Source organism: Podospora pseudoanserina, chromosome 6, assembly GCF_035222485.1.
Source record: "Podospora pseudoanserina strain CBS 124.78 chromosome 6, whole genome shotgun sequence".
Classification (NCBI taxonomy): Eukaryota; Fungi; Ascomycota; class Sordariomycetes; order Sordariales; family Podosporaceae; genus Podospora; species Podospora pseudoanserina.
The window spans coordinates 3,516,231-3,539,674 of record NC_085925.1 but is presented as its reverse complement, the minus strand read 5'-3'; the positions used below and the strand labels follow the sequence as shown (position 1 = coordinate 3,539,674).

Sequence of the window (23,444 nt, the reverse complement as noted above, 5' to 3'; positions counted from 1 at the left end):
GTGGCGGCGCGTGTGTGTTGTCAAGATGTCGTGATGGATGGACAGTAAGGGTTCGGGTTCGGCGATCGAAGATAGGGGGCGCACCCAACTCGGCAGGGCTGCTCTGCTCGCTCGGGCTTGCTGGCGGTAGACTCTGGCAGATCAACTGCTGGTTCCTAGAGACTGTCGACAGGAAGGTGCCGGATGGTGTTTTCGCAAAAAGGGGTCGCAGATGAAAAAGGAGCTTTGCTTTTTCTCGGGACAAGACAAAGGGTCGGGTCGAGCGGTGGCACTCTGGCGCTGGGGGGAGGTTACCGTGCGAGAGGAAACGGGAGTGGACTCGGATCACTGGGCGGTCGCTCGAGTGGTGGGGCAGACAGGGTGCAACACTAGCGTTGGGAATGGTCTCTTGTCAAGCTGTTTTCAGACGTGGCAACCACCTGGAAGACAGATGATGAAAGCTGTTGATGTTGTTGTTGTGCCAGCAGAGTCACCTTGTTTATGTAGGTATGGATGTCGGTGAGGTCAGGCCAAGCTCAAGACTCGACCGTTGAGAAACACGGGATGTAAAATAATTGTGTACCGCTGTGCCTCACAATAAATTATTTGGCAGGCTGGCCCTGAGGAAGGCGCCAAAGAGGGGTATCAGACGCTAGGACACTGGACACTGGATTCTGGCAGGGACTCCGACTCTTGGAGGGGATATGTGAAGTTGGATGAATGACTGGATCAACAGCTCCGACGATTCTTCATCACTGCTGCGTTTACTTCCCCCTTCTGGCGCTACACAGCATATCACACGGCTGGCATCGTGCAATCAGAGCTCCCTCTGTGTGGCCTGGCGGGCAGTTGAAGCTCTGAAGAAGTGGGGTTGGTGATCCTCCATCTGGGCTTTCAGGGGCTCGCCTCACAGAGCCCCTGATGCGTTTACAATTCGGGTTTCGAAACAATGCTCACCCATCAGTCTGCTGTCCCGATGCTCGCCAAACAATTCTTTGCTAGGCCATGTGCATTTTCCCGGAAAGCCCTGCAGCCTCGGGGCTTACCGACAAAGAGGTTCGATATTGGGCAGCTATTTAGGGACTTTGAACAGACAGTTGGAGAGTTCCCTCCGGGCCGCACCGCCGATCCGCTTTTGAGTACTCCGTAGTAGTTAACTTACACAGGATCTGTATCGACAGAATAAACCAAAACTGCCCACGAGCAGGAAAGAGACTCTTTGAAAGGAGAATCGAAGATTAGCTATGTTTGGAGGATATTGACAAATAAAGTCGGTTCAGGAGAATACAATGCAGTATTCAAAATGTAGCAGGGCCTCGGTGTCCTTGGGTTGGTCCTTGGCTTGGACCTCGATGAGCTCACATATGGTGGCCCGTGCACAAAGGCAGGCTTATCGCGATAAGAAAGCATCTGGAAATTTGACTCCAGTGAGGGACCGATATCGTCAGCGAGCACCTCAGTATCGTGCCGACGGAATCCACAGCCGGCTTCGCCAGTGTCCTTCTTGCCAGTTTCAAGTTGTTGAGACTGCTTGGTTTCTTGTCCAACTGAAAAGCCCACTGGAGGCAGCGTCAAGGCCAATGCGCTCATAGTGCTTCTGAATATAGACCACCACAAAGCTTCCACACATGGCAGAACCAACACCACCAGCGCAGCCGTCGGCGCCGGTAACACCGCCGGCGGCTGAGGTGGCCGAGAAAGTATGGAATATCTCCACTCTAGACTGTAATGCAAGATCACACAACTGACAATTCCCACGTTTCAGGCTGCCAAAGCTCCCGAAAGAAACCGGGCCCTCCGCATGCTGGGCCTCCCCGCCCTCCCAAAGAAGCTCCCTTCCCGAAACTGGATGATCTTCTGGACCCTTTCCACCGCCATAACTGCCGGCATCATCTACGACAAACGCGAGAAGAAACGAGCCATCGCGAAATGGAGACACGCCGTCGAGCACCTCGCCAAGGAGCCCCTGCCTAGCCACAATGCCCTCTCCGAGCTCCGCAAGATCACCATCTATCTCTCCGCTCCCCCCGGCGACGGCCTCCGCACCGCCCAAGACCACTACACCGAGTACGTCAAGCCCATCCTCGCCGCCTCCGGCCTCGACTGGGAGTTTGTCCAAGGCCGACGAGACGGCGACGTCCGCGCCTACACTGCCGAGAAGATCCGCCGCCACCGCAAGCAAGTCGACTCCGGCGAGGTTGAGCCCGAGCTCCCTGACGAGCCCACAAAGGAGGAAATCATCGCTGCTCACCGCAAGATCCGCGGGATTAAAGACTACGACGGTATCAAGGGCGACATCGTCATTGGCAGGCACACATGGAAGGAATACCTCAGAGGATTACACGAAGGCTGGCTCGGTCCCTTAACCGCCCCTCCACTCCCCATCCCAGAACCACTCCCCACAGCCGAATCCGACAGCGAGAAGTCAGAAGAGGACAAGAAGAAGGAAGAGGAGGAAAAGAAGAAAGAGGAGGAATCCAAACCCAAGCGACCGCCTCAACCCCGTCCCTACAACACACCAGCCGATTACCCCTCCTCCCCCCTCCCATCTTCCATCCCCAATGAATTCTCCCCCGTCGCTCCGGTGAGGGAACCTCACCTGTTAGGCTTCCTCTCCACGCCAACCCGTCTGTACCGTTTCTTCAACCGCCGGCACCTCGCCGATGAAATCGGCCGTGATGTCGCCGCAGTCTGCCTGGCTCACTACCGCCATTTCTCTGAACAATCGGGAGAGGATCAGGAATACGAGCAAGAAGAGGTGTTGGCCTTTGAGGAGAAGGACTGGATCAAATCTCTCTGGAAAGAGGCTGGGGATGAACCTGAGCATGTCAAGGAGCGGGAAAAGGCTGGTATCACAGAGGTTGTCAGGGCCAGGCCTCTTGTTCTGGACCCTAGAATCGCCGAGCGGATGAGGAGGTTCGAGTTGTCAAAGGAGGATGTGGAGAGGGTGGCCAAGATTGTGGTACCTGAGGAGGAGATTGAGGGTTGGACAAAGGGGAAGTTTAGGCAGTTGTATCGATGGGGAAAGGGGAAGGTTATGGGAGAGGAAAAGAGGAGTAATGTTGAGGATGTGGACTAATGGTTGATGGCCAGACTCAATGCTGGAGGGAGGACGTATTGTACCTAGCGTGTAACATTAGCTTTTGTGGGGAGTTGTGTATACTATGGTGTCGTGGCGATACATACCTGATGGGGGAAACGGCTATAGATTTGAGGAGGATGTTATTTGGAAGGCAAGACAGGACAGTCAGCATTTGGGCGGCGGTTGGGGTGGCCTTTGGGTTGTTTGGCTTTGGTTGGTGTTGGTGTTATTGCGATGTTAAACCCCCTTCAATGCTACAAGATACGTACAGCACCACTTCTTCTCCCGATTGTATTCCAGTTATCCATTGATACTGAAACGTGGTGCTGCTTAATTTAGGCAGGGCCAACTTAGTGTCGTGTATGGCAACGAGTTGGGGCTCTTGTGTGTCTGTTTTTGGGTTTTGTAGCGCCATGGCACATGGCACATGGGGCTGCTGTCCGTCAGTGTGATGTTGCGAAGACCCCAGATCGTGTCATTCCCAACCGCCGATGTAGGCATACGCAGAGCTGAGCCTTGAGAAACCTCAAATTGACCTCTCACTCATCGCTATCAGAGCCATAATCCACCAGACCACCAGCCGCCTTCTTGGCCGAAACCGCTGGCGCTTCTGCTGGTTTTGGAACTGAAGCAGTTGCTGCAGCCTTGTCCACCACCACTTCTGTCGCCTTCTTATCGCCACCAGAGCCACCACCCACCAAACCACCACTCGGCTTCCCTGCCGGCGACCCTTCAGCATCATCCATCTTCTCCTCCCTCTTCACCTTCTTGACCAACAACCTCCTCCCCTCCGCCCTCCGCTTCCTCCTCCTCCCCCCCTCCCCCCCAAAATCCCACCCCTCCACCTCCACCTCCTCCTCCTCACTCTCCCCCTTCTCCCTAGAAGATTTGATCTCCCTAAACGCCCTCAGCCCCTCCTCCTCCTCTCTCCTCCTCCTCTCCTCCTCCTCCTTCCTCCGGCGCTCAACCTCATCCAGAAAATCAATCTCGTCCTCATCCAAAGCCCTAAACTGATTCTTCAACTTGCTCTTCTCCTCAAACTCGGCCTGCTTGGCCGCTTTGTTCGCTTGGAGAACCTCGTACAGACTCTTCTCCCCTCCCTCCTGCGCTTGCTTCGCCTGGAGAATCCGTCTCTGGCGGTCGGATTCCAGCTGCTGGGTGACTTCTGCCCATTCCTTTGACTTTTGGCTCACGGGTGGTGGCTGCTGCTGTTGGGAGTCGGATGGGCCGGCGTGTTCGGTGGTGGCTTCGCCCGTGGTGGCGTCTATTGAGCCGGCTGAGACGAAGCGGGAGGACATGATGGAGGGTGAAGTTGCGGTGAGAAAAAGATGAAGTTAGTATGAATTGGGATGTAATGTTAAACAACTGAATTGAAAACAACAGCAGCTTCCAGAATTCATGAAAAGGCAATGTGATGTTACAAGTTGAATGGAGTCCAAGTCAACACATGTCGTTGAAATAAGCTGGGTGACAGCTGCTGCCGGCTGGTCGAAGACTCACCAAAACAACAACAACAACAACACCACACTCACACGCAAGACAATCACAATTGCATAAGGAACAGATAGTGCACATAATTTTGCTTCTTATTTATTTTTTATCTTAGGTGGTGCTGGCAGAATATCCCAGGAGCTCGCAACATCTTCGCTGCCACACTGCCTGGGGAACGCCGAGGAAAAAATCTCAATCCCTCACGTTATTGCCTCTCCGATCATTACCGTCGGGCCCACGACCCCATGACCATCATCTGGCTTGCCAGACCACCCATTTTGTTGTTAGACCTTGCTGATCGCAAAGTCGCCGTCAGCCTGTCTGGCCTGACATTCCATTCTCTCCCAGATCCCATTTCCCCTCGTTTCCCTCAAACCCTCATCAAGTCGTTGTGTTTGGGAATCGCCGAACCAAATAACCTACCCCGTCATCAAGAGAAAATTCCACTGTGACAAGAAAAAAGAAGAGCCAAAAGAAATTACACAACACCAAGCGTATACTCCCCCCGATTGTTCCCCGGGCCATTCTGCTCTACCTTGAAATGCCAGTAAAAAGCCCCCAACACCCCTCTAGAAGCCACCGTCGATGAAACCAAACATGTCCCGGGATAACAAGCCAGCGGCATTGTGAACCATACTGCTGAGAGCCTGTTCCCATCCGTGTCCAAGTGATCAACAACACCACTTGAGCCCGTAACTGGCCAAAGAATAATAATAAACACAATGCAAGAGAAAATAAAAATAGGCAAAGAAAAGCAGCAAAGACCCCCCATTTTGATCGCTTTGAAAAACACATGCTCATGACCACACGGTGAGCCCAACTTTTTGAACCTCTTGAACCAATTCCGCAAACACGAAAAAACCGAAAAAAACCAACAAAGACACCACGAAAAAGCAGAATATATGTACCATGCCCCACAAAACTTTTTGACAAGGAAAAAAAAAGCCCCCGTCTGGTTTGGGCGCCGTGTCATTTGAACGTATGACTGAAAAAGCCCAGGGGTATGTTGCTCTAAACGAAAAGCGTTCCGCCGGGTTTTGATAAAGCTAGGAAAAAAAGACCAGCGCGATCAGACCCTCCAAACGGGCGGGATATTAGAAGGGCGGCGCTCGATGCGGCCGACTCAGTTCATCTGATAACGAACGGGCCACACACGCACGGTGCATTGCGGCCTTGAACATGTGCCAAGCAAGCAAGGTCTGTCGATTGCCGTCGTCGGCGCGGCGCGAGGTGCTGGTCGGCCGAGTCGATTCTATAACCGGTTTCGAAAGGAAAGTGAAATAAAAATCCGCAAACGCCGCTGTATGAAATAGTGAACCGTATACCGAAGAGGAAAGTCATTAGAAAAGGATGACTGGCGGCAAGAGAATCTTGGGACACCGGCGAATAGCAAAGTTGATGGACCGTGTCACATCGCCTTGGGGGTATCCTGATCGTTCCGCCTCGTCATCGCTCCGGGTATCTGAATGCAATATATCGATTCTTTAATGTGCCGAAAAAAAGGAAACCGTGTCCAGCAGACGATGCAGTGGAATAAGTGGCGCCGCGTAAACGCCTTTTTCATCTGTAAAACTGGCTGCCAACGGCATCACCAGCTTGACTTTATGCGCTCGCTCATGTGCGCATTGGTGTGAATACAATCGCTTAGCCAGCAACAGGCTGGCCATAGCTGTGAGCGAAGAAATAGGAGGGCTGCTTGTGAACCGAAACGCAGCTGCTGCAGGTGCAGTCGGGGCCGGGGTGTTCCCAAATGTTGTGGCTGTAAAAGCCGCCATAATTGCCGGCATTGCGGGTGTTCTGCCCAGCGTGGCGGTATCCGCTGTAAGCGGGTGCGGGTTGCTGGTAGTGCCTCGAGGTGTTGGAGCCACCGACAATGGCGCGGTCAAACCACTCAGCGTAGTGCGAGTTGCAAGAAGTAGCCGAGTTGGTATACTCGGGAGTGCCGTAGCCAGAATCGGGAGGCGTCAAGGGAGCAGTAGGCTGAGGCCACGCCATATAACCCCACGAGGCTTGCTCGTGTCTGTAGGCCGGAGGGGTAGCCTGGCCACGCTTCATGCTCGACAGGCGCTCATACTCGGCAACTTGCTGCTGATGCCAAGAGGAGTACACGTGCTGGTTGCGGGCACGGGAAACGTCGGTATCGATGGGGGTGACGAGAGCAGCAAGACGTTCACGGCTGGCCTGGTGCTGCTGGCGCTTCTTGGTCTCCTTCCACTCGGTCCAATTGTCGAGCCAGGCATTGTAGTCTTTGCTCTCGTCCAGATTGACGTAGAGAACCCAGCCGATGGCAGCCAACCACTCGTATTCCAGAGTGTTCAAATCGCGAACTGGGATGCCACTGACCTCCGACCAAGACTTGTTCTGAAAAGTGTTGTCATCAAGAAACTTGCTTCCGAGAAGAAGAGCGATGGTCAGGAGACCCCAAATCTCGCCCTCGTTCTGGACTGCACCAGCGGGCATCATGTTGATGCGCTTGGCGAGGTAGTTGAGACCGAGCAGAATGGTAGTCCGGGGAAGACGAGTCGAAGACAGTATCCCCGAGACGTACTTCCGGAAAGCCGGGTTCACCGTGTTCCGTGGCATCACCACGCGGGTGGCCATCTCGGAAACATAGTCGGCCATGAGCTCGACATCGTAGTCGAGAACAGCGCAAACGCCTCCAGGCATGTTGATGGAATGAGTCAAGATCGAAGGGTGGAGAGTGTAGATCTGAGTTGGCGAACTGCCTCGAGCAGCTGGACTAAGGCGGGCTAGGCGCTCTATTTCCAGAGCACGAAGTGTCGTAGGAGGTGATCTCGAAGGGAGAGGTGCGATCGAGATCTACTAAGCTTTCTGAGCCATAGAGTGTAGGTCTTATCCTCTACAGTGATGAGTTGGTGTCGATCAGCGACTTGGTTGCCTTGCGAATTCGCGATGGCAAGCAAAGGCTCAAATGAAAGCCTGTCGAAACGTGGAAAACGCTAGGATCGAAAGGAAAAGGGAATGTCGAAGCACTGCGTTGAATTAAAAGGTCAGTCCGACACCCCCGGCCAAAAAAAAAAGCAGCAACTGGCAAAGGCGAAAGACGTTTCTGGGTCCCCTCGAGACGAGTTTTGTTCCCAGGCAGCAGGCAGATGTGTGGTAGATCGGTGGCGTGTGCTGATGACACTACGGCCCGGTGCGGGTGGCCGAGGTCAACGTTGAGAACTGGAGACCAAAACAAGAGAGGATGGGCGGACAGGGCGCGTGGTGGTGGTCGTTGGTCGAAACTCAAGACGCCTCTTCCGATAGCGAGGGTCCGGCGACCAACGTCTTAAAGAACAAGGTACTGACCTAAAGGAAAAAAGTGATGGCACCACGCGATCCGCACTGGTGTTGAAGTGACGGGTATCCTCCAAAAGAGTTGCTGTTGTGCTGGTGGGCGAAACAACAACACACACACACACACCCAAGGCCGAAAAAACCGCTCGCTGAGGAGGCGCTGTTTTCCCGGATTCCGTTCGAGACAACGAAGGCCAACACCACCCGAATCCTGTCGTGACAACAACAACAAAGAACAACACAAAACTGAATTTGGTCGTTCGTCGGTCGGTCGGTCGATGCTTGGCGGATTCTGCGATGGTCGAGGGGGGGAATGGAGGAGAGCACGGCGTGGTGTTGGGGGAGGTGAGAAGGGGGAGGAGGGACCTGGAGATAGAAGGGGAGAAAAAAAAAAGAGTGCTGGGCCGAGTGATGCCGCTGGGATTTGGGAGCTAGCGAAGCGGAGCAGCGGGTGGGTTCACTGGGAACACGCTGGCTGGCTGATGGGGCGAGGAAGACTTCTGTTAGTGACCCACCGCCGGTTGGCCTGGGCGCAGGCTTGGAGTAAAACAGTCACTTCTCCAAAATCATTCCCGCTATTGGTCACGACCCAACTCTCCTGATGATTCTATGATTCTGTGCCTCTACAACCCTATCAGCAACCTTTTTGACGAGAAGTCATAGACAATGGACAATAGCAGACACCTGCTATTGCTAACAACTATCCATCGTCAGCAGACGCGGGTCCTTGGGGCCAGGTTGACAATGAGCGCTTGATTCACTTCCCGTCACTCCCATCACCATCCGTGGCCGCCGTGGTCATGCTGCTCCTGCGAATCCTCGCGCCCACTCACAACCTGGAAGGCGCTGCGGTGTGCTGAGAGGCGTTTTTTTGGCTGGGGGGAGTGTGCATCAGAAACTGGTGCGACTCTGCTGCTGGTCTGCTGCACGGTATGACGGAAATGATCAGGGCTTGCCAATCGTGCACGACAACCGCCATCTCCAGGGTGGCCAATTTGTCGTCAACATCCACTCACCGTTTCTCGTTTCTCAACCAGGACCCGCCCCGTTCGGCACGCCACGGGTACACCAAAACAGGGAGCAAGGGCTGGGTAACGGACCATCGAAGGGGCGTGGAACACGAGCACCAGCCATCTCTTGTCTTGTCCCCCCCACTCAGGGTTGGTTAAGAGCCCTCGCACCAATTTGTCCAAATTCCAGATTCCCAGAAGTGGTCTTTTGTACAGAAGGAGAAATAAATCGATCATCCAGGCAGCCGGGTCGTCAGGAGCTAGCCGTGCTAATGCCCTGATGCCCTCTGCTTGATTGACTCGTAAGAGAGAGCTTTGTCATGAAGCAAACACGAGCCTCTTGAAATTGTGTGGTCTTCGAGATCCAGCCCCGTCATTAGAGAGGAAACAGTGGCAGCGCGAAACCCTCACCCAAAACTGCTAGGCAAACAACAGTGCAACTCTTGGTCCCACATCAGCGTGGGATGAGATTTCTACTGCGACTCCCTCGGGGTGCAGCCCCAGCCTCATCGATCATGACCGCGTGGCCCATGTAATTTCCACAATTACCAGAGGGGCCGGTTTCCCAAAGTACCAATGTCCCTGTCTCAGGGCCACGGGTACATCAATAATGGAAGTGCAATATCGGATGAGGAGAAGGGCTCGAACAACGCAAGCCTTCCATCTCCCATGTGAACATCCCGTCCAGTCCTCCAAATTTGTTCCTGATTGAAAGCGGCGCTTCAACCTCCAGATTCATGAGTCCTTCTCTTCAGTTCACCGTTCACAGCCCGAGATGGTGGCTCTGTCAGCCACAGGCTAGCCAGCATCAGCCCCAAGCCAACTCCAGCTTGACATCAGTGCCATCTGTCAACAATCCACCGTCTTGTGCTTGAAGATCAGTAGACTTTGAAGACTCGAAGCGTTCTCGACGCCAGTACCAGCAAGTTGAAAGCTTGAAACTCTCATGAAAAACAAACACCGCTACAAGCGACAGTTTCCAACGGCTGATACAACATGGCCGGTACGTACCCCCGTCCAGCATCCTTCAGGACCCGGAAAACTGGCCCTCCAACTGTGCTGCCAAATTTGAAAATTGCCCACGGACCGACCAAACCCGTCTTGGAATGGGGGGTTTGCTAACCTTCATCTCGGGTCGGTCAAAAATGCGCGCAACTTCTTGGCCTTGAATAACAACAACACGATGATATCGGCAGCTCTTTTGCGTTCGGGTTCAGGTACAGGCACTGGACCCTGAAGCCCGGTCTTTCTCTTGTAATAACATTCCGGAGACGCGAGTCAGGAAGGACAATTCAGGGGAAACAACCCTCAGTGGTTTCTGCGTTTCTCGAGGAGGCTACGAATACCCCACTGGTGCCGGCCTAGAGATCTGGACGAAGCGGTCAAAACCTGGCTTGTCGCGGCGCGAGGCCAATGGGACCGTGCTGCCGGGAGACCACTCCATCCACCCTATCCAGTTGTCTTTTTCGCCTGTTCCATGGCTCGGGGAGCTGAACAATGACACCCAACCACCAGATCTTTTCCGTGTCAGAAAAGCGTGAGTCGATCAAATTCGAAGGTGGAAGAGTCAACCAGAAGGCTACAACCATGGCAGTCCGTCATCACAAGACTTGACATAGCATACGACATGCCAAAGCTTTCACCATACCTTCAGTGTGTGTTATCGAAATGCAACTGTGCGCTTACTGCAACAACAGCAAACATTTTTGTTGAAGAGAGGTGGGGATTTTCGGATCGGGGGGTATCCTCGCATGACTGGTCGGATCAACCGCTGTCTGTTTTTCAATGACACGCTTTTTGCGCGACATCTAGTGAAGCTCCCTTCAGCAGCCCCCCTTCCCCCCCTCCGAGTTTCAACAGCCAACCGAAGGGCTGGGCCAACCACAAGAACGGTAATTACATGGCCTCTTACCCCATGGAGATGAACCTCCAGCGCTTGAAAGCATCGAATGGCAAAACGGAGGACCCCTCTTTCGAGGATATTTATCGAGTTTGCATGGCGAACACGGTGGATAGAGCCGCAACTGACGAAATCCTCTCGGCAGTCTCAGGAGCCACAGCAGAAGCTTTGCTTTTGCTTTTCTGCAACCTCTGGCGAAACATCTCTTGTCAGCAGGTCCGGCAAACTGGCTTCCATGCCGCACAATTGCTATTTCGGCCGCATTTGCCAGCGTTGTTCCGCATGCTCGAGTACGGGAAGCTTTGCCGCATGTCTACCTCCTGCAGATATGTGTCAGAACTCGAACCCCGATCACAGGAGATAGATGGCAGGCAGGGCAAGTTTTACAAGCCGGCCTCTCCTTCACGTGGTTGACGAAGGGGCCAAATTATGGCTATGACCCTTCAAACAGTGACGTCTTTCTCAGCCGGACCACCACCACACTCGGTCACCCACCCAGCTTCTTCTTCGGGGTCACCTTGTGGGAGCTGAACCACAGCAGTGACCTCACGACCAGTCTCGCCGGCTTCCGCTCCCCCAAGGTGCTGATTAATGATAGCCACTGCTGTGCATGCCGGAAGCAGACTGGCATAGAAAACTCCACATTGGCAGCACTCGCATGCTTTAGTAGGCGGTGTGGCAAGCCCATTCCCATCGTCTACCTCTTTTCATCGCCGTGCATGGAACGCCTCGAGGGGGGATTCTCCAACCTTCCCCACTGCGTCACCTTTCCTCGGTTGGATGCATTCAACTGAGGCCAGAACCACGTCGAAGAAGAACAGCAACAGAGAGCTTCCAAGCTGGTAGAAATGCACAAGCTGCAGAGCCGGTGATGGTGTGGTCGAGACGCAAGGCACTGGGGCCGGTTCGGAGGTTTTCATTCGCTCCGGCAGCATTCGATGCCTTCTCCTGCAGAACGGTTTCCCTAATCTAGCGCTTCCCAGGTCTGCATGTACAATCGTGGTCGAATTGCAATCACAGCACTGGGTGGGGGATCGACTCTGCCTCGGCGGGCCAGTCATTGGAGTCGTCTACCTATCAACGATTCAGAAACCGGCAAACCTCAAAGTGAAGCCGACAACGGCGGAGGTGCATGGCCACCAAATCAAACTTTTTTCGGTAGGGCTCTGCTGACGTTGAAAATCCAACGAGTCGTGAGTCGTCAGCTGTTCATAGGCTGGTTCAGCTGCCTAGAAGGAATCGTCATGCTGTTTTGTCTGAGCAGTGAGCAAGGTCAGGTCACTTTGTTGGACGAGGCCGGCTTTCCCAACCGTCGATTACCGGCCACCAAATACCGTTAACCGTTTTTTTGTTCCCCCGACCTATCCGCGATGCCTCGTCATGTACAGACGTAGGCTCGATTACGAAACATACCGAGAGCATCATGAATTCATCTGCCATTCCTGCTAGATGGTGAACAGATGAGGGGCGGGAGGGGTAGGTAGCGCACATTTTCGGCAGCAACCAACAATACAAAAGTCAGATCCGATCTATTCTCCTAGCCCACCACCGGCCGGCGTCCACCGTGCCGGACGGCCGATCTGGGCTCCCTGTTACGTCCGAGTGGTCTCCACCCTGTCTCGTGCTGACGGACACCTCCATCTCCTTGTTTTGCAAAAGCTGGCCTCCGGCATCTACCGCGAGCTGGTGCCGTCGTCGTCTCCGTTCGTCCCCTCGACAGCTTTCAGCTTAACGCTGCATTCCCTCGGGCTCCGGCGTCTGTGTATGGCTAGAATCGGAGTTGGGCAGCAAAACTGCCCCGTGCGCGGAGAGAGGGGCAAGTGAGGAGAGGTGGAGTTTGCTGTAACCCCCAATACAAAAAAGCGAAAAGGAAAGAAAGAAAAAAAAGACAGAGGCCAAGACCGTCTGATAGCTAGCTAGCCTCCTAGCGTAACAGTTGTTCTGGGGTGGGGCTTGTTTGTGGGGTTTTTTCTTCCGTAACAGTCCCCTAAGAAAAAATATCCGCGAAAGACGAGCATCAAAAACCAAAAATTACCGCAGTCGTATTATTCATCGTTTTTTCCCGCTTTGGGAAGGGTATGACAGATGAGGGGAGGCAACAGGGCAGGAAGAGCTTGGCTTTCCTGAGCTTGGCTGGAAGATCGAATGACAATACTCCATTGGAAAAGAGAAGTGTCGATTTGTTCTGGATGTTCCAATTGTGGGTTGGGACAGAGTCGGCATCGTCCATGCTGGACCCCTAATTTTTTTTTCAGATCGAGGTTTTTTTTTATTTTAATTTTTCTTCAGTTTTTGTTCAGGGTCTTTCCTTGTTGATGACGAGGACACGGCCAGTTGTGGCGGTGTTGATCTGGATCATCAGGGTCTTTTGAGAGGTTCATGATGGATGGTTGATGACGCAGATCGTGGATGAATGGAAGACAAAACTGACTGAACCATTCCCAACAAGAGAGACCATGTGAAGGGAAGAAGAAGAAGAGAGAATCGAAACGGCCGGCCCGGAAATCTGCAAGGCAGCGAGAGCTGTCACAGCCAACCACCAAACCAGCCCACTTCGTCTTTGGACAACTGGACAAAAATATCCCACTTCTTTTCTCTCTAGAAGACAAGCGCGGGGTTCGGCGTCAACGGTGGAAAATATGACAAGTTCATCACTTATCCGGGGGGGGGCGACTGTCGTTTCCCAGTGCTACTCTGCAAGTCTGATCATATTAGACTGACACTATGCAGATATTCCGGCTTTCTTACAGCTTTCCCCCGCGCCAACACAAAATCGGGCTTACCCGCCACGGCCGCCGTTCGCCTTCAAGGTCACATCCGGCGGTATCCCCAAGGAGTTGGAAAAGTTATTGAGCGCAGCGCTTGGGCAAAGTTGATGAGGAAGGAAACTTTGAACAAGTCTCGTGATGATGCGGTAAGAACTTTTTTTCTTTTGTTTTTGAGCGAGTGTTCCCACGAGAGGTGACTGTAGGGCGTGCATTGCATCATGCACATACCAATCAGTTCAGGAGCTGTTCGTCCGTTCAGAAAGAGTAAGGTAGGGTTGGTTTTACGGGTGGCGAACTCTCCGCGTTACGTGAGGCAGGTTTGAACGATCGTGAAGAGTCAAGTTCGATGTGTGGGTTTAACTGTTGAGGTGTGAGTGGGGAGGTGCAACAGGAGAGGGAGCGATCTTTTTCTTGCGCAGCAGTGCCTTGCGGCCTACCAGATGCAGTAGGGTTGTCTTTTACCCCGTGTCCGTATTTCCGCCGGAGGAAAGCTGGAGAGGTTGGGAGACAGACAGACGGAGGGAGACGTCAATATTGACAGGCAGCAAGCAGCCACAGCGGATATGACAGTGGTACTCTGCCTGTATGCTGTACGGTGCCTGGACTCGTCACGAGAGGAGTGGCACAACACACGGAAATCAGGCTCGGGATTGCTACCCTTCTTTCCTTTCAAACCGTTTTGCAGGATTGACCACTTCGGCTTTCCCATCAGAGACGCTGGAAGTTCTCCTCCATGCAAATGTTCGGAGTCGGTACATGTCCAGGCCGACATGTAGTCCCAACGTAGAAGGACCTCATCATAACCCATCATATGAACGGCGATTGTACCCAATCTTGGATTTATGCCGCATAAAGGTTCACATAATGTTAGTCTCTCACTGAGGTGTTGACACAGCGAACGAATTTCCGCTGCAAGCACCACCACCTGCATGGCATAAACCCAAAGCATCCCGAGCATCAGAGCTGCAACTTGAGGCATCAACTCCTGCAGTAGCCGAGACGACTGTCGTCAAGACACGCACGCACCCTCTAGAACAAATGCTTGTATGACGGACATGTGACAAGCGCTTCATATCCAATCTGTTCAATTTCAACATGCAAATCAGTTTTGAAGACTTGTTTGTCTGTAGCTTCTGGGTAGGTAGGCACGTCGTGGATAAGATAACCGGTACTCCAAATCAGTAATAGATAGGTATAATAACTCTCAACTTACCTTATACCTGTTTAGATAAAGATAGGCTTTTTAAATCTTTTAAGGCCTCTTAACTATCTTTCAAGGCCTCGTAACTATCTTTTGATATGTGGGTCAGGATACTATCCTCTCTTGCCTTGACTTTTTACAGTGCCAGTTGTTCTGTCCATGGCATGGGGGGTTCCTTAGAATCAACATCTCGAAACTTCCTCACGCTTGCTTCACTTTCCGTGCCTGAGGATTCAGTCTCTGCCTATGGCAGGGACACACATTTCCAGGCCGCACCCTCCAACGGCTTCACAACGTTACCCTGATGAGCCTCAGAGATAAGACATATCCCGCCAGAAAGGGATTGGAACCACGCTCTCTTCAAATCGGCAACAAATTACATCCATCACATGCACTTTTGCTGTTGCACAAAGGACTTACAGAGCCCAGTAGGTAGACAGCAGAGGGTAGGCAAGCCCATGGATGAGGGAACATCTAAATGAAGGGGAAGGGGGAAAAAAGGCAGATAATGCAAGATCTCGATCGAGCCCTCTAGGCCATTGGATGCCATCCTCCCGCGTCAAAAGACCAACCTAGCTGCAAGCCTTGGGCAGAGATGCATGATTCGTATTTTGGCAGCCGCCAGAAGAACTCTTGGAATCCCCTTTATCGACCATTCGGTCCCGAATGCCTTGTGCGGGAGTACCCTGCCGGTGTCGTAGTCGACAGTTCTGGCATATTTATGGTGGTCAGTGTCTGGAGATTGGGACCCCCCTTACCAGTCGCAGAATCTTGGAGCTTCGAAACGGTGGAAGGCCCTCAAATGATCAAGGTACCTAGTTGATGGAGCTGGACAGGTCCCAATCCTGCACAGTTACACATATGCTTTATAGTTTTGCAACCTTACTGAATACGACAGAAGGGCAACAGTCGGAGGGACAAGACACAATGCATGATCTGCTGCTTCCTCCATCTCTGTATATATCAGATCTGTCATATTCCATAAACTCACCCCTACACTCTTGCTCCTTCTCCGTATTTCTGCTCTTCAAAACGTCTAGACATCTCAGTATTTTGTACTGTACACGCCACATGGCAAGTCAAACAGCTGCTGGGGGTTAGAATCAACATTTACTCTTTTGACAGAGAGCGTCTCTCAAGTCTATCATCAGTATAATTCTTGACCATACATATCCCTCACAAAGTCGGCACAGAAATTGATCCCAGGGCAACACCCACATACACTAGCACAACATCCATTCCCCATCTAAATCCCCCCCTGCCTATCCATTTCCTCCCATCCACAGTCCACACATCTCCCTGTAGCCCTCCCTTTATCATGCGTTGTGCTCATCATTCCACTCACAACCACACAGGGAGCCCGAATATGGGAGAGAGACTCCAACATAAGCCAACAAATTTTCCTCCCCTCCATTTTCTTTTCCGCATTTCCCAAACAATAAGTCCCTCCCGATACAACGCCCATAGCTCTTCTTTCCCCAAGTAAATGCCTTCTTGTAGTCCCAAATCAGAAAGAAAATGCCAAAGTCTCCTGACTAGAGGCCACCCTGAAAATCAAAAGAACCTGGCGGAAATGAAAAACAGAAATTAGAAAACCAAACCCAACAACGCCACGCAAATCCCGTGATAGTACATACAAAGACCCTAGGACCTGAACTTAACGCCTCTTCCTCGGGCTCGGCCGCATAGTAGCAGCCAAATCCGGCAACGGAGTAGGCATCACCCCAGAGTGAATCTGAGCCGCGATCATGCTAGACACAGTGTCGTGACCGTTCAGGAACCCGGCTGCAACATTGGACGACGGCGCCGGAACAGCAGGCGCTGCCTCAGCTGCAAACTGAGCCCCAAGCATGCTCGATACCGTGTCGTGGCCGTTTAAAAGACCATGGCCATGGTTGTTGGGCGGCGCAGGCGCAAGAACCGTCAGACCAGTGGAAGACTGAGCATTAGGCATAGCGTTGCCACTCAACAGAGCAGGCGGTACCTCAGAGGCAAACTGGGCCCCAGGCATGCTCGATACCGTGTCGTGACCGTTCAGAACCCCATGGCCATGGATGTTGGGCGGGGCGGGCGCAAGTACCAGCAAGTTGGGAACAGACTGAGCAATAGACTGTGCTTCAGACGCAAACCGGGCCCCTATCATGCTTGATACCGAGTCGTGACCGTTCAAGACCCCAGCACCATAGTGTTTGGCAGGAGCAGGCGAAAGCAGAGGCAGGCCGGGGGTAGATTGAGCATTAGGGACAACGCTGTGAGCCGAAACAGCAGGACGGCCCCTTCGCCTCTTTGACCCAGCAGAAACTGGAACCAGGCCGCTGGCGGCATCGAGAAACAAGTCACCACGAACTGCAGGAGGCTCAGGAACAGCATCCTTCTTGGTTCGCTGACGCTTCCTCTTGGCCGGTGGCTTCGTCTCGGTAGCGTTATTGGTGTTCTCGACAGGAAAGCCTTGGGATGCAATGTTGGTGTTCTCGAAAGGAACGGCCTGGGGACCAAAGGGCACAGGTCTTTCCTAAACGCTGAACTGCGCTCTCCCATGGTCCCCCAGACCCGCCCACTCCTGATCCGTGAACCCTGCGGCGGGAGCAGCCTGATAATGAGCCTGCGGACGAGGCCAAAGTGTCCCAGCCCCCTGGGCGCCCTCAGCAGAAATAGGCTGCTCCAAACTGGCAAAAATACCGGGGCTATATTCCCCCTCGTGCAGACCAACAAAGTCAGACGCAGAAGTCAAAGTATTAAACCCAGAGCCCAGAACTAAAAAAGAAAGGGAAAAAAGAAAAAAGATTAGTTACAAAAACTTCCTCCAAACATGAATTAATGCATCATCACAGGATACGGCACAATGGCCTTGTCCACAATTGGCTCACGTCTTGAAGTATTCTTGGCTTCATCGCCCCACTTGTTAAACCAGTCGACCTCTTCTTGTCTGGCCTTGTCGAAAGCAGCCCGGCAGTCCGGGGGCAACTCGGCAATGATGTCGTCAGATATAACCGAAAGTCCTCGAAATGGTGCTAGAGGGTCGGCAGCTGCTGAAGCTTCGTAGTCAGCACGGGACGTGCGGAATGGCACTTCGTAGGCGGCTGGCGAGATGCCGGCCGGGGGCGTCTCCATGTAGGTATCCATGACCAGAAAGTTCCGAGAGATGGACGGCTCAAGCGGAGGAAATGTGCTGCTCTCTTCGGCGTCCTCGCCTTTGCCGCTGTCGAAAACCTGTTCGATTCTGGCGTGGGTTGGCTGGGAGATGCGGGGATAGTGCATCAAGTTGGTCATGACGTTGTAAACCCCCTTGACATTCTGGCGGCGCATATCGGTCAGGATGCTGTTGTATTGGCTGTTCAGGTGTCAGTGGCGGGCGGGAGACAGGTGTCGGGTAAGCGAGTATACATACCTCGCCTCACGGGCGTGCTCAAGTTGCCAATTCATGTCGTTGACGGCCACTCTACGTTTCTTCGTGTCGACCTTGGCGTTTTGCTGCGGAACAGTAGGTGCATTGGAGTGGTACACCGCGCTGGCGCCATGCCAGGCAACGTATTGGTTCTTGTTGTAAGGCTGCGAAGGGTCGTAAATGTCGTTAGGATCCGCCAACTCGCCCTCAACAGCCCCATCCTCACGAACTGCCGCGACGTTGTAGTCGTCGATGATTCTCCGTCCGCCGACAATGATCAAAGCGCCGAATTCGCGGAACACGGACCTCGCTGTCACGATTCCTATGCTGCGACCTTTGTAGGAATGTGGGATGATATCGCGTTCGATCATGTCGCGCTTCTCCTCGTCATTAACGATAATTTTGAAGAGCTTCTTGTGCTTGGTGAAGAACAAGTAAGAATCGCGGAAACCGACACATCTGGCAGGCTCGGTGGAGAGCATGTAGAGACGATCGCCGCGGCCGGCAACGGTGAAGGTGCGGCAGCGGTATTCACGACCATCCTGAAGGTTGCCCAGTTTGTCCACCTTCTTCTCACCCTCAGGATCTTCGGGAAGGTCGACCTCGTCGTTGACGATATCCAAGACAGTACCGTCTTTATCGATCGACTGTGTTGTGGGTGCCGAGTATTGGCCTTTGCGACCACCACGGCCTCGCCAACCCCCTCTGCCACGGCGACGGGGAGTATCCGAGTCGGCATTGGGGCGCTCAATGGGAAGCTGGTCCCAGTCAGGCGGGCGATTCTTCGGGGGCCTGCCGAGGCGACGGCGGCGGATGACGGGCTCGGGTGGGGGTGAGGGCGACTTCTCTTCCTCTTCCTCTTGGGCTACCTCCTCTTCCTCTTCGGCAACAGAGTCTTCGTCCTTGTCACCCTCCTCTTCTGCATCTTGCGGGGGTTCAACATCCTCATCGGCCTCGACATCGGCATCGACATCGGGCATGGGCTCGTCTTCGTCGTCGAGTCCCTCGAAATTCTTGGGGGTGCTTTCTGTAGGCATGGTAGATTGCTGGTTAGCAACCTGATGGTCAAAGGCAGTGTCCAGAGTGCAGGATAAAGGTATGCCACAATGTGGTGGTGGGGATCGGATGCCCCTAGTTTGGACTGGGACTGGGATTGGGACCAAGACTGTGACTAGAAGAGAGAAGGAGCTTTGGAGTGCGACTTGTTGAAGTGAATTACTTACCAAGCGCTTGCTGAGCGCGTTTGGCCGCAGCACGACCGGATCGCCGAGAGGGCATGTCGACGTCTATTGGGGCGATCTGGATGATTGTTTGCTCCTCGGTGCTGACTTGCTCTTTAAACGGTGCAGTCCTGGGGAAAAGTTGCGACACTCAGATATGATAACGAGGGAGGCGGCTGCTTGTGGAAGACGCGATTGACACGGCCAGCTTGGATTTTGGACCTTGCCATTTGTCGCTGGGACCATGTGGGGCCCAAGGGGCTTGGCAGCTGTCACTTCTTGGCACCGTCCACACTGTGCAACTTTACACTGTCAAGAGAGATCTCAACAGCAAATAGCATGTTGGGAGGGTTGGATTGATAGATAAACAATCAATAGAAATAAATCTGTGTGGTATCGTGAGATTATTACTCTATAAATGCAGTGAAAAGTGAAAAGACATGATAAATTTACTTCCACAACAGCAAAACAAAACAGCATAGCGCACATTTCCAGACAGTGATTAAAGAGAAGAATCCCAACTGCGTTCTGTTTGACCAAGCTATCTCCCGTAATCTTGATGCCGCTAAACTCGGGCATACTAACCAGCCTCCATCCTGAACGCCATGTCCCACTGTTGATGCACATTAATAAAAAAGCGAGGAGAGGGCAAATGGAGAGAACGCCGATTGATGGTGAAAAGTGCTGTGGGCGTGCAAATGCGCCAGAAGAGTCCAGGCCTCTCGGCCTTTGTGAACTGAGCACCGCTCCTGAAGATTGAAGTCTGATCCAGGCTTCCCCGGATAGGTGGCACCGCTTTTACCACGGTATCGGTTCGGAGGAAGAATAAGACGTAGTGTGCCATGTATCGATCCGCAACTGGTTGATCCTAAAATATCGACTTCTTGAGACCAATTCGGATCTCCGCGAACAAAATGGCGGTGGTAATGACGCTGGTTAAATCGCCAGAGGCTCCTTTGAGCCGACTTTCTCCTAGTTGGCCGGGAGCTTGGAAGCATCGGGCATGTCGTCTGGAAATTCCTCCTTGGTAAGGAGAGCATCCTTGGCCTGGTAAAGGTAGCGATAAGCCGTCTTCACCGTACCATCACTGACGCCAGCCACACCAGCGATTTCCTTGGAGGCCTTGGGTTCTCCAACCAAATGCGAGGCCATGTAGATGCACGCAGCCGCAACCGACAAGGGAGAACGACCAGCGAGGTCAGCCACCTGTTGCGACTTCTTGGCAAGACGTCTCGCGACATCCTCCACCCTGACCGGGTTGCGGAAACCCATGTTGCTGCAATACCGAGCGCACAGCCCGACAGCAGTAGTAGAGGCCTTGGCCTGGTAGGTCTGGTTGAATGGCCCAGCCTTGGTAATGTCATCGGCACCGCCGGCCTTCTGCAGGAAGGTCTCAAGCTGCTTGAAGACGCGGCCAATCTCCTTCTTGGAGACCTTGGTGAGGCGATAAATCTCACGGAAAGTACGGTCAGCATTTGCTTGTCGACAGGCGATGAAGATGCATCCGGCGATAATCGCTTCTTGTGATTTACCCTTGAGGGCCTTGGCATCATCGACCAACTTGTAAATGTGCTTCGCAGCATTTGCAACTTGGGTACCCGTGTTGATGCTGTCGGTAAAGCTTTGAATATCCCGATACGCATTGAGCAGTTGCTTGGAGCCCTTGTCGTTCGTCATCTTATTTTGAAGATGGGACAGGTTCTTTGCACCTTTGCCGTCGAAAGCGATTGTCGTTTGCAGTTGATCGCCGTCGATCATCAAATTGGGACCGTCACCAACACGAGAAGGGTCATCGTTACCCTGGTCATCATTCGAGAATGTCCGCCACTCGGAGCGCGTATCAATAATACGCTCACCCAGGACCAATCCACAAGACTCGCAAACCATGTCGCCCGATGAGAATTCCTCGATCAAGTTAGGCGGAAACTCTTTGCACTCGGCGCACATGAGGATGGCGTTCAAGTCCTCCTTGTACTCGCCGGAAGCCGAGGAGGGATGGGGAGGATAAAGGGCCGACATGTTGATTGATGCAGTCGTAGGTAGAATAGATGACTTCGGGGGGAAAAGGATCCGTCAGGCTGTTAAGGTTGGAGGCGGTTTGTTGAATGACCGCCAGAAGCCGCGCAACTTGTAGCTTTGATTGAAAGTAGCGGCGATGAGGAAACAGCCCGGGTTGCTGTTTGCAAGCAGCGGTTTGCGGTTCTACGGAGAAGCCCGAAGAGTGCCGCCCCGACTGTGCGGTCAACGAGGGCCGGACTCGAGATTGATTGCGCAGTCGATGATATCGGTGCTGGTCTTGGCTAGGGAGGGGATATCTCAACTTTGAAGGCGATGCTTGGGTGTTTGAGGGTGCAAAGAGTGATCGTGGACGACACTGTTGACCAGAACAACGTCAAAGAAAGTTGTGGTTGACAGGAAAGTCGGCGACTGGTGAAACTGACGTTGGCCGCTGCTAAATCCTCGGACAGGCAGGCAGGTCCCTGTGGGGCGATGGCGCCAAGTAAATGAAAGTGAAATCGCTGAGTCAGCCAATGACTGAAGAACCAGGCGGAACCGGACCTTGCAGCCTTATGGGCGGGGCTGGTCGAGCGCTTCCATTGGCTGCCGGATCGTCGGGCTCCAGATAACCTGATGAGGCTGTCTTCCACTCTTTGGGATGGCCACACTTGTTGCTCTCACCATCAACAGTTCACTCTAGAGGTTGGCAGATGCAGCTTGATGAATGAAATCTGGTTTGTTTCACTATCTATGCAATCCCCTCTCATCATTTGTCCTATCAACTTCTGCTCTTGGATTGGCTCTCATTCACCAGATTGGCGTCTCCGTTCTCCCTCTTCGCGATCCTTCCAGCACTTTCTTCTGCCAGTACGCGGTGCACTATACTTCAAGCCACCAAGCTGGTCTCTCAGTGTCTATCATATGCATACATGCTTCACAAATGAGGCTTGTGCATCAGCCAACTGTCTTCTGATAGAATTCCTCGCAGACTACCACGCAACCTCTGTGAGGCTGCAATGGCCACGGCGCTCGAAGCCTCGAGAGGAGACTGTAGCTATACTTGATGAATCTCGGCATCTTCGTTTTCTTTCCCATTTTCTTCTTTCCTACGCTTATACCCTCATCCACCATTACTCGGCTGACACCGGGCAGGATTTCTTGGCGGGGGCCTCAGCGGCTCTGGGCGCAACTCTGGGAACGATACTCGGTTGTGGGATCGATGCTTTGGCGGCGTAGGGACAGCGATGATAGGTACACTGTTGGATGCCGCTATGGCTGGATGCTGTTCCCCTGAAGCAGACCGTTCATGTCGAACCTGGGCTTCCCACCTCTTCCAGTCTTCCTTCAGCCTCGTGGATTCTTTTCGCTCCATCTCGGAAATCTGCTGGTCGATCTGATTGATGGTCGCTGCTGTTGAGAGCGCTGCGGGAGATAGCGGTTGCTGCTGCTGGTCTGATCCTGGCACATGTTCCAGTTCTTGATGTTGTTGCTGCCGTTGCGGTTCTGGTTGATGCTGCTGTGGCTGCTGGTCGATGGTATTTGTTGACCGGCTGGCGAGAGACTTGCGGATCATATGCCCCCTCCAAGTCTCCTCCTCTTTGAACAAGTCATTTGCGCTCAGCTTTCTCTTCCTGCTGAACTCTTCGCGGCTCAGATACGGGTCTCTTGCCTTTGCCTTTTTGTATTGATGACGCTTGGTGTAGCAGACGACGAGTGTAGTAAGGGCTGTCACGACACCAATAGTGCCGGCAACGATGGAGACCACTATCCATATCACAGCGTTATCCGTGGTATCTGGGGTCTTGTCACCACGGGTATCAAGTATAGAAGTAGTAACAAGAGCAAAAGGGGCCATTTTGTTCAAGCGACCACAAACTGCCAGGACCAAGGTGGTATCACTATAGCGAGTAAACCAGACAACCTCACAGGAGGTGGGGTAGGTCGGACGATAATATACACCCAGACAGCACTTCAGCTATGGAAGGAAAGACGTCAATCGGGACAATTCACGAGCAAGGGGGTAGGACATGCATGGTCTGTCTATAGTTAGAGGCACGGCAGATTTCACGTACCATCCAGATGCTGGGTCTCAAACTCGCCAGGCTGAGAG

At 53.0% G+C, this 23,444-nt stretch overlaps 7 protein-coding genes across 7 annotated transcripts; 1 reads left to right on the top strand and 6 right to left on the bottom strand.

Annotated features, from left to right (window-relative positions):
- The first annotated feature begins 1,353 nt into the window (after window positions 1-1,353).
- TIM54 (mitochondrial import inner membrane translocase subunit tim54) lies at window positions 1,354-4,457 on the top strand. Its single transcript, XM_062941061.1, has 2 exons — window positions 1,354-1,679; window positions 1,745-4,457. The coding sequence occupies exons 1-2, from the start codon at window positions 1,608-1,610 to the stop codon at window positions 3,056-3,058; spliced, it is 1,386 nt and encodes a 461-aa protein (XP_062798115.1). The 5' UTR covers window positions 1,354-1,607; the 3' UTR covers window positions 3,059-4,457.
- QC764_609020 (uncharacterized protein) lies at window positions 2,582-3,233 on the bottom strand (the record flags this gene model as incomplete). Its single annotated transcript, XM_062949378.1, has 2 exons — window positions 2,582-2,870; window positions 3,166-3,233. 2 exons carry the CDS (start codon window positions 3,231-3,233, stop codon window positions 2,582-2,584), a joined length of 357 nt encoding a protein of 118 aa, XP_062798117.1.
- QC764_609010 (uncharacterized protein) lies at window positions 3,537-4,359 on the bottom strand (the record flags this gene model as incomplete). Its single annotated transcript, XM_062949377.1, has 2 exons — window positions 3,537-3,576; window positions 3,605-4,359. The coding sequence occupies 2 exons, from the start codon at window positions 4,357-4,359 to the stop codon at window positions 3,537-3,539; spliced, it is 795 nt and encodes a 264-aa protein (XP_062798116.1).
- A 1,739-nt stretch (window positions 4,458-6,196) lies between the features above and the next one.
- On the bottom strand, window positions 6,197-7,219 carry CLG1 (cyclin-like protein; the record flags this gene model as incomplete). Its single annotated transcript, XM_062949376.1, has 1 exon — window positions 6,197-7,219. The coding sequence occupies one exon, from the start codon at window positions 7,217-7,219 to the stop codon at window positions 6,197-6,199; it is 1,023 nt and encodes a 340-aa protein (XP_062798114.1).
- Window positions 7,220-16,003: 8,784 nt separating this feature from the next.
- On the bottom strand, window positions 16,004-19,519 carry NPL6 (chromatin structure-remodeling complex subunit RSC7). The gene is made up of 3 exons (XM_062949375.1): window positions 19,340-19,519; window positions 18,120-19,143; window positions 16,004-18,062 (listed from the first exon to the last, which is right to left on the bottom strand). The coding sequence occupies exons 1-3, from the start codon at window positions 19,392-19,394 to the stop codon at window positions 17,546-17,548; spliced, it is 1,596 nt and encodes a 531-aa protein (XP_062798113.1). The 5' UTR covers window positions 19,395-19,519; the 3' UTR covers window positions 16,004-17,545.
- Window positions 19,520-20,308: 789 nt separating this feature from the next.
- SUA7 (transcription initiation factor IIB) lies at window positions 20,309-21,355 on the bottom strand (the record flags this gene model as incomplete). Its single annotated transcript, XM_062949374.1, has 1 exon — window positions 20,309-21,355. The coding sequence occupies one exon, from the start codon at window positions 21,353-21,355 to the stop codon at window positions 20,309-20,311; it is 1,047 nt and encodes a 348-aa protein (XP_062798112.1).
- A 1,099-nt stretch (window positions 21,356-22,454) lies between these two features.
- QC764_608970 (uncharacterized protein) lies at window positions 22,455-23,189 on the bottom strand (the record flags this gene model as incomplete). Its single annotated transcript, XM_062949373.1, has 1 exon — window positions 22,455-23,189. The coding sequence occupies one exon, from the start codon at window positions 23,187-23,189 to the stop codon at window positions 22,455-22,457; it is 735 nt and encodes a 244-aa protein (XP_062798111.1).
- Window positions 23,190-23,444: the final 255 nt, after the last annotated feature.